The sequence below is a fragment of the Sinocyclocheilus anshuiensis genome, unplaced genomic scaffold (genome assembly GCF_001515605.1).
Source record: "Sinocyclocheilus anshuiensis isolate Anshui unplaced genomic scaffold, SAMN03320099.WGS_v1.1 scaffold2178, whole genome shotgun sequence".
Classification (NCBI taxonomy): Eukaryota; Metazoa; Chordata; class Actinopteri; order Cypriniformes; family Cyprinidae; genus Sinocyclocheilus; species Sinocyclocheilus anshuiensis.
In genome coordinates this window covers 497,812-510,829 of record NW_015559171.1, presented here as the reverse complement: position 1 = coordinate 510,829, position 13,018 = coordinate 497,812, and the positions used below count along the sequence as shown (strand labels likewise).

The following is a 13,018-nucleotide window of genomic DNA, read 5'->3' as shown; positions in this document are numbered from 1 at the left end:
TATTACAGTTTTTCTGAATTGCTAAAACACTAAACCCCAATCTCTGAACCAAATTCTCACTAGCTTAAACCAATTTGTCGAATAAAGCACTCTTTCTGCTAAGCCTTAAACACGTTCAGGCAGTTAGGCTCTATTTGCAAATCTCATGCACTATTTTTGCAAAACTCTAAACACATTCTCATTCACTTAAACACTTATCACACTGTGATGCATTTGTGCTGCAAAATGCTAAAAACAAGCGGCAAAAGTTAAATACAACTAAAGCACAGTTGTCATCGTTTACACACAACGATTCAAAATTGTTCACACTTGTTTCTAATGATGTGATCAAACCAACTGTACAACATATGAGCCAGTTCAGAGTGCATAAGTGGCACAGGTGAATGATGAATGAATGATGATACGGACAATAGATGCAAACAATCTGAGAAGGAGAGGAGGAAGAGTACATGTAAGAAGTAGAGGATGAGGAGAGAAAGAGTAAGGTTTAGAGAGTGTTATCAAGGCTGGATCTGTCAGACCAGAGGGTTTTTTCTCTTTGTCTAGCTAAAAAGACTACATTACTTGTGATGTGGACAAAGTCTTCAGGCCGGACTCAAGCACAAAGACATGATGCTGAGACAGAATGAATCTCTCATTGACCCTGGTTTTACAATTCCACAACTTACAGTATTTGAGTGTACTGTAACATGCTATTCATTTAGAGTTTTATTTGACCATTTTGGCCTTTGCAGTTGGACTGCAGTATTTTTGCAGTATCCATGTGCTGAATATATACATTCAGTACTATTCAATATTCAGCACAATACTATTCTTGCAGTACATGTAGGCCTATACAATATATTCTTACTCGGTTGCAATTACTATACTTTTTTACAGAATTTCAAAATAGATTACTCAATACAATATACTTTTTTCTGTAATGTTCTGGATGCTGTGTTCTCCATTTTTCTCTGTAGTGTTTATTTTATTGACTCGTGTGTGTGATCTGAGAGCACGGTTTGATTTTGAGTGCAAGTGAGTCAGAGGTTTCGTGAATTTAGTTTGAGTATTTGGATTTGTGTTTAAGGTTTTGAGAAAATGAGTGATGGTTTCAAGAAATGTGTTTTAGCAATAATTTCAGAAATGATTTTAACCCAAAAAGCAAATTATGCTCCCTTCGAACTGGTTTTCTTTAAAATACAAATCTTTGTAATCCCAGGCTATCTGTAATCAGAAGCACATTTATAACTGGAATATAATTTAATTTAATTCACATGTGTTTCATAAACACATAATCCTTTATATTACAATCCGCCATTAAAATGATACATTTAATTATTCAGGCTGCTGTGAGAAAAGGCTATAAATGATCCGCCACCTGCAGGATCCTCACATGGGATAGCCTAGTAGCCGGGACAACTTCTTTATGTATACAGACGTGACGTAATGATGCAGTGCCATGCTTGAATTTCTCACGAAAACCTACCCGTACCACTCAAATTAGAAAACATTATTATAAGCTTACCGTTGTGAATCGGGCTAAAGGAAGGCGATAGTTTAGAACACTGGCTGGTTATGTACTTGCTCAAATATTGATTTCGGATAATTTTTAACCAAAAAAATTTACGCACTGCAACTTTAAATAAACATTTATTTTTGTGAGCTGTAATCACTTCATTTGCTACTGTAATACATTTACAATCAATGCACATATCAGAGACGCTAGTCTCAAGAATGCAATAATTGAAAACAATCAGGCATGTTTAAGGACATAAGTGATAAAGCAAGTTGGACAAATAAAATTCTTACACAAATACATGTATTATTCACACCATATGAATACTCAGTGGCAATGTTTGCAATATCTTTTGCAGGTAATGGCAACAAGCCAACTTGTGGGCAATTCACGTTCAAATTTATATGCATGTATTACAAAATTTGCCATTCAAACTAACAGGTGGAAAAGGTTTAAGGTCCTATGATGAAGGAAGCAGCCTGTAATATCAGAACCAATCAAAATGACAACTTTCAGGAACATTTATTCAGTGTTTCCCAATAACTAGGAAAGCAGTGCAAATTAAACCTACCATTGGTAACAAACAGTAAAACATTTTTTACATAAGCATGTATATCTACAATATAAAAACATAAATTTATATCCTATTGGTGCAAAAAGATTAGGCTCTAGTGCATTAAGCCTTGAAGTTTGAAAAGCCACATGATAAGAAAATCTTCAAATTCAGAAAATAAAGAGGAATTATATATCTGCATTATACTTGCGCTGTTGCATTGATTTGTGCATTAACAGTATTTCTATTATGTATGTGTTTAAGAGGTGAATAACAGGTCAAGATGGACTTCCACTCTTGATGGCTGTTTACTGCCCACATGTCACTAGAAAACAAAGTTCATCTTAAAACCATTTTGTTAATGTCTCTCTCTAGTGGACTTATGATGCATGAGCATCCTGTGACATTATACAGTTTCACAGGTCTACAGTTAAAGGGATAGTTCACCCAAAAATGAAAATTTGATGTTTATCTGCTTACCCCCAGGGCATCCAAGATGTAGGTGACTTTGTTTCTTCAGTAGAACACAAACAAAGATTTTTAACTCAAAACTGTTGCAGTCTATCAGTTTTATAATGTCAGTGGATGGGAATCACGGCTTTGAGAGTCAAAAAAACACACAAACAAGACATTGCGGTGAAAATCAGAGGTAAAAACGATATAAATACTGTTCAGTTTCTTGCACAGACCGATCGTTTTGTGTCTTTACACATCAATGTATCGTCACGAGCTGCATTCCCATCCACTGACATTATAGGACTGACAGACTGCAACGGTTTCAGTTAAAAATCTCCGTTTGTGTTCTACTGAAGAAACAAAGTCACCTACATCTTGGATGCCCTGGGGGTAAGCAGATAAACATCAAATTTTCATTTTTGGGTGAACTATCCCTTTAACAGGAAGCAAGACTGCTAATGTAGCAAAAACTGTAGGTTAAAAATCATGCCTTACCTCAGAGGAGGATTTCCTGATTGAAATGATTCAGAGATGACTAACCGAAGGCACATGAGAGTTTAAAGCACCTGCTGTATTAAATCCGGATTATTTCTAAAAATCACCTTATCTTAATGTCTGGCAACTTTCTCAAATAAATGCCACATTTCTTCAGAATTCTACTTTATTCATTCTAGCTATGACCGAACAAGGGAGCATATGAACCATTTTAAATTCACAGCATAGTAGATCAGTCTAAAGGCAAGGTCACGTCTGAGACAATTCAACGGCATAACTAGCAGTGAGGTTAGACTAGGTTATACTTCCCAGAATGCTCTGCTTTACAGCTGGGACTGGGTAGTGATGTGCATGATGTCATGTAAAGAGGTGCAGAGGTTGTGAAACAGTGTTTCAGCATCTGTCTCTGGATTGGACTTCCAAGCGGTGCAGGATGCAACGATTCTGGATGAGAATAAAGAATAAATTAAATACAGAATTTAATTAAATTAGATTAATATTACAATTAATGATAATAATACGACAGAAGAAATTACTGGTCAAACATTTAGAATAAGACTTTTTAAAAGATTTTTAAATGTTTTTAAAATAAGTCTCTTATGCTTACTAAGGCTGCATTTAATTTGATCAAAAATACAGTAAAAACAGTAATATTGTGAAATATTAACATTTAAAATAACTTTTCTATTTGAATATATTTTAAAATGTCATTTATTTTTATGAATTTTCATACTAGGTAGTGTACATAGAATTCTAAAATATATTGTAATATCTAAAATTGTAATGACATAAACTGATATGAACCAACCTGTCATCACGAATGCGGTAGAAAAACCCATATCCGTGCGGCACCATGGGTGCAACTGCTCCCAATACAGTGGTGTAGCCCACCAGACTAGTGGAAAGCACAAAACTCCCCCCTCCTCCACTGTAAATACAAAACGACACTAGAGGGGTTGCAGTAAACTGCCTTTACAGCAGTACACACAAATCAATACCCTGGCAATGAACCATGGGAATTAAAGTGTTGGGCCAGACCTCTTAGTATAGAGCGAATCTGTGTAGAGTTCAGGCACAGAAAGACCCTCCTCCTTGGCAATCAGGTACAAACCCAGGAGGTGTCTGTCAAAGCCTGAAATGTGCAAAGATCATTCAAACATTGGTCCCTGCCATATTATCTATTACACAATGTAAATATTATCACACTGACACACACAAACCTTTTCCATCCTGTGCCTCTGCCATCAGCTTGTTATGTTTTCTGAAGGCTGCATTTAAAGCTTGCCTTTTCTCTTCAGTCTGTATAAAAAAGACAACAAAAAAGCCATCAAAGCAAACCAAATGTCAAGAACAGTGTTTCTCAACCAGGAGCCTGGGGCCTCAGCAAACTTCCAACAACTTAAAATTATTTAAAATAAGAGGGGAAAAAAAGTAAAAATGCACTAAACAACTAAAAATCAAGATTAATTCCCATGCTCTTGGAAAACCTGGATATATTATGAGGTGTCCTGATTTTAAAAGTGTGATTTCCAAGTTCTAATAGATTTAATCGGGTAGAAATTTTGAGTAAAAATATTTTCAAATATTAGCCAGTAAATCATAAATGACCGGAAATGTCATGTACATTTATTGGTTAAAAAAAAAAGTAGGATCCCCAAAGAACATTCAGCTCTTAAAACTTCTGGAATTCTGAAACGTGTTTTAATTTAATTATCACTAGCAGATGAACCACAGTAAACAAATTAAACACAAAAGGAAAAAAATTAGCAAAATGTCCTAGCCGCTCTTTTCCAAATAATGAAAGGGAATGGAGATGAGGGCTGTCAAGCATTAAAAAACAAAGCCAAAAAAACAATAAAAATAGTGAGCTATTCCAAAGATACCATACGACCATATGATAGCTTTGTGTGAACACCAGACTGAAATTTAAACCGTTATTTGCTGAAAATCTTTGCCACAATGCTGCAAAACACCTTCACGCTCCTGTAATATAGAGCACAAGCCATATGGACAACTTTATGATTCTCTAATTATGATACTCTTTCACCGTAAGAAAGAGAATGGTTCATACAGGTTTGGAGGATGAGTAAATGATGACAGCATTTTAATTTTCGGGCTGAACTAACACTTTATTTATTAGACACAAGGCACTCACAGTGGCTGTAGGGTTCAACATGGTTCTGCACCAGTGCTGAGCCTCCACAGTGCAGGGCCTCATGGTCTCTGTGCGGCCATGATAGAAACGGCGTGTTGTGGCGGTCTCATAACAACTACCAGGCCTGAGAATGAAAGAGAGAAAGATGCCAGACTTAGCAAGGGCTGTGTTTTGATTTTTCAGTCAGGCAGTTATCTGACACACTTACTTTCCGTGTAGCCTGTAGTATGATAACTGCAGAGCCAGCTGTACGAATGTGTCAGGGTGAAGCTTTCTCTTCTTAATGGCTGCTTTTCCAAAGGAGGTGAAGGCATAGCTGACAACCTGCAGGTCCTGAGACTGTAGATACAGTCGCTTTGAGATGAGTGCTTTTAATTATATTTACTAAAAACCACGTCTGATTACAGCGTATTGTGTTTGTATTAATGCATTATGGGATTGCATAACAAAGACTCACTAACAATATGTGTTACTTACACTTTTGTTGTACTGTTCTTTAGCCAGGGCGATGTCTCTCCTCACCCGCTCATCCACGGTGAATATCAGCTCCTCCGGCACAGGCATCTCACGCACAACCTTTGAACCCTGGGAGTCATATAATAATTACAACATGCACAGTCACGCATATAAAATGACATACACAAATAAACATAAACACAGTCTTACCTTCCACACTCCACCACAGGCCCTCAATTTTTCATCTACATAATATCCATTAGATACCAAAACCATGGCATCATATGGCGCATGCTTTAAAACAAATACATAGACAATAATGACATTAAAATGTGATTATTATTCATTTATGTATTTATATCATGACTGACAGACATGGACTGCAATAACTACTGGTAACATTAAGACTTAAAAACGTGTTTTCTGATCACATTAATCAAAATAATGTCATGTTTGGAATGAATGCACACATAATCACTGAGTGTGACATAATTATACTTCATTTCACAGTTCACACTGTGTGATATAATTACTATTCAGGGGTTGATAAGATTTTTTAAATGTTTTTGAAGTCTCTTATGCTCAAAAAATACAAAATACAGTAGGAATAATACAGTATATAATACAGAAATACAGTAAGGATTCTGAAACATTATTACAATTAAATTATTATTAAAATTTAAAATCTGACAAATTAAAAAGCTGAATTTTAAGCAGCCATTACCCCAGAAACCATTCTAATATGCTGATTTGCTGCTCAAGAAACATTTTCTATTATTATCCATGTTGAAAACAGTTGCCTAATATTTTTGTGGAAAGCATGATACATATTTTCAGGATTCTTTGATGAATTGAAAGTTCAAAAGATCAGCATTTATTTGAAATAGAAAAGTTTGTAACAATGTAAAAGTCACTTCTGACCAATTTACTGCATCCTTTCTGAATAAAACAATTTTTTTTAGAAATCATATTAATCCCACATTTTTGAACAGTAATGTATGTAAAAAAATATACACAAATTCTAAAAATGCTGCCATAATCAATGGTTGTATTTACATCACAGTTAGAAGCGAAGGTCCCATTAGAGAAGCAGATCAGATTGTAAGATTTATCACCCCAGCGGATCGTGGGGTCACCAGTTAATGCCAGGTGGGTCAACTATCAAAAGAGAGAGATTGTAAAAATGGCTGAAAATGTCATACCTGGACCAAGTACAGTATCTGAGTGACATTCATGACTGTCCTCGTACAAGTGTGTCTGTATTGTGTTCAACCTGTGTGCAGTTTTCAGGGCTGGAATAGGGCTTGGCATCGTCCAGGGCGAGCACAAATAAAGAGCTCTGAATAGTCTCTAGTATGGTCTTATTCACAGGATCAATGGAGATCAGATACTCCCGAGCCTGAAGAGACAGACACATGAAAAATCTCATCATGATAACCTCAGCAAAGATTTATAAACTGTTGTTGAAACTCTAGTGAAGGTCTTTCACAATATTTTCACATCCTTTGTAGAATGTAGAATGAGTTCATTTGCATACTGTACTGTGATTGGTTGTGGTGCTTCCGTGGAGGGCGTGGCTCATACCTTTGCCCAGCGTGTCCTTTCCTCAGTGGTGAGAGCGCTCACTCCATCCCCCTCCGGCTCTCCATCACAGCATTCTTTAATGTAAGTGAGCTGCCTAAAGAAAACAAGGACTATGTGTGGAATAGCGTGCTGCTTTGCTGCAGTATATAGCATGCATACTGTGCACATTCCATATAGTTCACTACCATGCAAAAGTTTGGGGTCAGTAAGACATTTTAATGTCTTTGAAAGAAGTCTCTTATGCTCATTAATTTGGCTGCATTTATTTGATCAAAAATAGAGAAAAACAGTAATAATTTGAAATATTACAATAATTGAAAATGTCTGTTTTCTTTTATAATATATTTTTAAATGCAATTAATTCACGTGATGGCAAAGCTATCAGGAGTCATTACTCCAGTCTTCAGTGTCACATGATCCTCCAGAAATCATTCTAATGCTGATTTGGTGCTCAAGAAACATTCCTTATTATCAGTGTAGAAAACAATATTAATTTTGAAAATGTACATTTGGATAAAAATGCAAAATTTACTTGAATAATTTTAATTTCCGACATGTTGAATGGACACCACTTGAAGAATTTAACACGTAACATGATGACAATAACGTAGCATACTACTATGTGGAACATTTATCATACAATATTGTTTGGAATAATAGTAGGCAGTATACAGTAACAGTGTATACCCCGCAGTATTCAGGAAGTAGTATTCTAGTATTCCATTCAGAATACAGCTTAGAACAATGATTGTGCATAATCACACAAAATAAAGACATATAGATTTCACTGGATCAATAAAACCAATATGCTGAATCATTGAAAACTAGGACACTTGGCACTATACCTCAACAGCTCTGGGGGAGTGAGGATACGGCCATCACAGAGAGCGTCAAATGTGAAGACCCTCCCACGACACATCACTATCATGTGAGAAGGGCAGGGTCCTTCGCTCTCTACAACACAGTGATCACACATCCAGCATAAAGGAACATATGGACACATTTATGCATACAAACAAGCATGCATATGCCTAACCTGTTTTGAAGAAGTTGAGGATGGTGTCTTTATTGACACCAGGCACTTTGCAGGTGCAGAAGAGCATGCGGAACTGATCCATGTCAAAGGGCATAGTTCCTGCTTTATGAATGGCAAGCCTCTCCCTAATGAGTATCAGCAAATACAAACAAATAGCCATATTACACAGTTAATATATTACTAATGCAGACAAAAAAAGGGCCATTCACAATTAGAAATAAACAGAAATTAGACACTTTTGAAAGACATTTACTACACCGGCTGTCTCTTCGTTCACATAAACGATCACTTACGTGCGGATAAGGTCCCAGTACTGGAGGGTGAACCACAAATTCAAGCTGGTCCTCTCCAGCTGTGTGCCATCACATATAGGCCAGCAGTGCTCCACGCAGGCTGTAGGACCTCCAAAATTCACATTCAGCTGAGAGGGGATGCGTGCCTCTAGATATGCTGTGTCCAGCCACCAGTCTTCAAGCTGAAGAAGAACAAATGCCAGGTTCAAATAAAGTCTATAAACTAAATACGAAAATACATGGCAGTTAAGTGATTCCATAGTCTGGCTCAAACAGAGCGGTGCGCAAAAAAACAAAAAAAGGCCTATTACCCAGTTGCTCCTGCTCTTGGATCTCCTCAGAAGCTTCTGTTGTAGCTGTTGTCCGATGCCCTCCTCAAAGCGTTTCACAATAGCCTCTGTGGCTAGAAACTCCTCCTCAGATGCAAAAGGTTTTACTGGAAAAATAATAATAATAATAACGCAGTTTCCCAACACATGTATTTTATTCATTGCCCTATAAAATAAACTTAATGTCTTTTCCGAGAAAAAAAGTTTTAAAAAAGTAAAAAACATTTAATTGTTTAACAATACCCAATAGAAGTTGCGAAACACAAAGTTACCATTTTTTTATTTATTTTTTAATATTAACATTTCATTCAATGTAACAACCTACAATTTTATCAAGTAAATCATTCAGTTCAATATTTTAGATTAAAAATGGGGCATTGTGTTGCTCACAAATCTGACCAACAATGTTATGTTAATGTATGAACAATAAACTTACATGTAATAAAATATTACATGTACAAATTGTGGTATTTTATAATATAAACTACCATAATTTGTACATGTAATATTTAAAGTTCCATAAAAGTAAATAAATAATCATAAATATCATAATATATAAACTTTATATATTATGATCAGTCTTATTAGATGCCTTTTATGGAACACTGACACAGACCAGAGTCATTTTAGTATTATTTATGTTATAGTATTTTTTTTTTTTATATTTTAAATCAGCTTTTATTTTTATAATTTTTGTTTTCAGTCTAATTTTACATTAAAAAACTCAAATTTTAGTAATGGTTTCATCTTTTTTATTATTTTTTACAATATTTCTATACAGCTTTATTTATTTAATGTTCATTTTAGTTTAGGTAACTTTAGTACTCCAGCTTAAACATGTTGTGCCTGTGTGTGTGTGTGTGTGTGTGTGTGTGCGCGCGTTTTTGTGACAAATGAGGACATAAATTTGTATAATGACAAAGGTATGACATAGGTATTACAAGGAGAAGGTGACTTTTCAGGACTTTACCCCATGTCCCCACTTTTCAAAACGCTTATAAATCACACAGAATGGAGTGTATTGAAAATCTGAAATAGCACAAAGTTTCCTGTGAGGGGTAGGTTTAGGGGTAGGGTTGGTGTAGGGCAATAGAATATACGGTCTGTACAGTATAAAAACCATTACGCCTATGGGATGTCCCCACTTTTCACAAAAACAAACCTGTGTGTCTGTGTGTGTGTGTGATTAATTTCAATGATTTTTAATAGAAGGACAAACTAAAACAGCTCAGGCAGTGCCTGTATTTACTATTTAAAAATGAAATAAATAAAAATAAAAATGAATTTAGTGCAGTCTGCACTTTAATAGTCAACAACTCCGTGTAAAAGCCATCAACAACTCTTTTTTTTCTTTAAGCAAATTTTATTTCTATCCCATGTAACACATTGTGAGCAGAATGCAGGTTTGTGCTCGAGGGCTTATGTTGACCTCTCACCTGCATGCAGGTATTTGTCCAGTGAGTCGTGTAGATCGGGCACAGGTAGAGGAGGGAGGCTGCTCTGATACTGAAATGTCCGCTCCGCACTGGACTCGAACACCTGATTATCCATTATTACTGGACTGATTCAACTGCCAATCAAACCAGACGAATAGCCAGAAAGACTCAGTGGCAGCATGTCCATTCGTATGATATGAGATTACAAATACACTTCTGCACAATCTGTTTGGGTTTACTCCCCCTAGAGACGTGCACTTGACGCAGTGACTTTCAGTGCAGGATTCACTCTGTATTTAAAGCAGTAATGCATAAATAAATGACTGAAATCACTTCATTAGGCATATACATATACAAAATTCAAAACGCATAAAAACATATGCTGGTCATGATGAACAGACATAATATAAACAAAAACATTTTCGAAGTGACTAACCTCAGTGAGACAAGAGACTGTAGCAATGCAGAAACAGAAACGTCTTGATACTTTACTGAAGAACCTCGACAGGCACATTCAACGCCAGATCGGGACTCGCTCCCGTTACCTTTGCCCGAATTACTGAACGTGAAGTCAAAAACAATAACAATGACTCGATCAACATGGCTGCCTGCCTGAACAGATTTCAAAATAAAGGTTCTGCGGGACCGTGACGGTAAGCAGCGAATCATGAATGAATGAATTAAATATTCTGTGTTCATTTAGGCTAAATAAATGTTTTCAGACATTTTTGAGCATTTTCCAGTAACTCAAAAAGCGCTGTTATTAAATCTTTAATAAATGTGTGGGATTACAACAAAATCATTATGTTCAAAAAACGTTTTAAAACTTACAGATTCATTCATTCATTAAAATATCATGAGTCACGAATGTCATGAAGTTTTTCTTAGGAAAACTCCATTTGACTTAAAACGACAATTTTCATGAAAAAGTCAAAATATGTGATAAAGAATTTTGTAAATAAATAAATAATCTTTAATACATAAATTGATATGTTTATCTTAAAATGCTTTTAAGCCATTTTGTTTGATTTACTTTCTTTAATGTAGGCTACATTTTAATACAATAAATTATCCAGACAAAAATAACATGTCACAGTCACATCATTGACTATATATAGCCTAAAGATATATATAAAAAGGATTTTATACTGTGTTTAACAAAACAACTTTTGACTTGAAAAAAGGTCATTTAAATAACAGGTACTTAAATTAATGGTTTGTTACAATTACACCTGATTGATTCACTCAAGAGTTTTCTGGCATCTGTTCCTGAGTGCTGATTTTTCCCTGATTTGGCAACACTGTACAAAGCCTGGCCTTGGCAAAGTTTCCATGTCTTGCATTCTGCATCCGATCCAAAGAGCTGTTGTGATGACTATGCTTCAGTGAGCACACTGAGAGGACAAAGAAGCTCTTTGTGTGTAAGGGCACAATTACTGGTCCTCAAGTCTGAGGACTCAGCTAATACTAATGAAGCAATATATGAAAACGCCCTGCAGAATTTAACATTGTGTTAGGATATATAAAATAAACAGGAGAACCTTACCATGATATTTGACAGCTTTATTCAATTACAATATTATATGCTTACATCTTTAGGTCTCATCTGACTTGTAATGAGATAGAATCAGGTGGTATCTCTATGAAGCCAAGTTAATTATCTTTTAATCTGTTAATCTATATCACATAAAAAGAAAGAAAAAAACGAATCTTGTAGCTTTTTCATAATTAAATTTTAATATCTACTTAAAACTAAGGAGATCTCCCCCGCCCCCCATCACATTCCATACTTTTCAATGGCTTCCTTGGCCAGGGAAATGTAGGCATTCATGGCATCTTCATTTGACATACCTGTTGGAGAAAAGAGTGAGGACTATATGAATCAAGCCATCATCAGAAACAGTTGAAGGAAGGGGTTCGTATAACCGTAGCGGAGTATAAATCTGATGAATACAATTTACATTAAAAAATACAAACAAGTGCAGTGTGTGGTTACTGAGCAAGCTGTGCAGAGTACAACTATGACATGGTTTTTTCTTCTTCTTACCTTTCCTTGAATTCCATGCCTCCCATTTGGCTTTCCTTTTCAACTCTGTGATTCCAGGTTTCTCTGCACAAAACAGAACATACAGAACTGGCACTATTATATCTAAGCATCAAGCTCATATAGTTTACAAAAAAAAAAAGATTTATATTGGCCTACAACAATTACCAATATTAATGTCCCCAACGATAGCTTGCTTGTAGAGGCATACAAATCCAGCAGCTCTTCGTCTGTAGGTCTGGTCTTCACTTTCTTTACATCCTCGGCATACTGCTCAAATTCAGCCTAAAGCCATAGACATCATGACTTTTTTTTTTCTGTGATCCTATAATAATATAATCAAGCTCTACACTTCCAGCAAGAAAAAAGCGTCACATAGTCTGATCCAGTGGCATAGGCAGAATTTTATTTTTGGGTGGGCCAGGGCAAAAGTGAGCGGGCACTATAACTAACAGACGGAGTCGGACTCAATATTCAGGTCAATCCAATCTTCTTTCAGTTTTCTTTCCCTCGTCAGTGCGAGTTTTTAAAAGTATTTTTTACAGAATTATGCAACTCCGTCAAGAATTCAAAAACACATTTTATTTATTTTAGTTATTTAAGATGTTATAATAGCTTTGTAATCGTGTTAAAATATATGAAACAATAATTATTTAACAAATATCATATGGGGGGGGGGGGGG

The 13,018-nt window shown here is 35.7% G+C and overlaps 2 protein-coding genes across 3 annotated transcripts in view; both read right to left on the bottom strand.

Moving 5' to 3' along the window:
- Positions 1-2,895: 2,895 nt before the first annotated feature.
- Positions 2,896-10,853, bottom strand: LOC107681585 (peroxisomal carnitine O-octanoyltransferase-like). 2 transcript variants are annotated; one of them, XM_016477899.1, is made up of 17 exons: positions 10,728-10,853; positions 10,292-10,581; positions 8,838-8,962; positions 8,527-8,708; positions 8,234-8,358; positions 8,043-8,151; positions 7,198-7,291; positions 6,887-7,012; positions 6,670-6,771; positions 5,824-5,907; positions 5,635-5,742; positions 5,366-5,496; positions 5,158-5,281; positions 4,223-4,301; positions 4,041-4,134; positions 3,811-3,930; positions 2,896-3,446 (listed from the first exon to the last, which is right to left on the bottom strand). In XM_016477899.1, exons 2-17 carry the CDS (start codon positions 10,404-10,406, stop codon positions 3,326-3,328), a joined length of 1,839 nt encoding a protein of 612 aa, XP_016333385.1. In that variant the 5' UTR covers positions 10,407-10,581; positions 10,728-10,853; the 3' UTR covers positions 2,896-3,325. The 2 variants fall into 2 exon arrangements, with proteins under 2 accessions (XP_016333385.1, XP_016333384.1); XM_016477898.1 differs by having other exon boundaries at positions 10,292-10,425.
- Positions 10,854-11,839: 986 nt separating this feature from the next.
- LOC107681577 (acyl-CoA-binding domain-containing protein 7-like) overlaps positions 11,840-13,018 on the bottom strand; it is a 6,854-nt gene continuing 5,675 nt past the window's right edge. Inside the window, 4 exon segments of the mRNA XM_016477889.1 lie at positions 11,840-12,142; positions 12,339-12,401; positions 12,504-12,542; positions 12,545-12,620. Of these exon segments, the coding sequence (XP_016333375.1) occupies positions 12,069-12,142; positions 12,339-12,401; positions 12,504-12,542; positions 12,545-12,620 (252 nt within the window). The 3' untranslated portion in view covers positions 11,840-12,068.

What these genes read in the sequence shown, in the direction of transcription:
- LOC107681585 (XM_016477899.1), bottom strand. Translation starts at nt 10,406, where the DNA reads ATGGATAATCAGGTGTTCGAGTCCAGTGCGGAGCGGACATTTCAGTAT. An exon ending in CCTCAACTTCTTCAAAACAG is followed by an intron (nt 8,152 to 8,233) that starts GTTAGGCATATG and finishes ACTGTGTTGTAG; the next exon opens with AGAGCGAAGGACCCTGCCCT. An exon ending in TACCGCATTCGTGATGACAG is followed by an intron (nt 3,447 to 3,810) that starts GTTGGTTCATAT and finishes ATTCTCATCCAG; the next exon opens with AATCGTTGCATCCTGCACCG.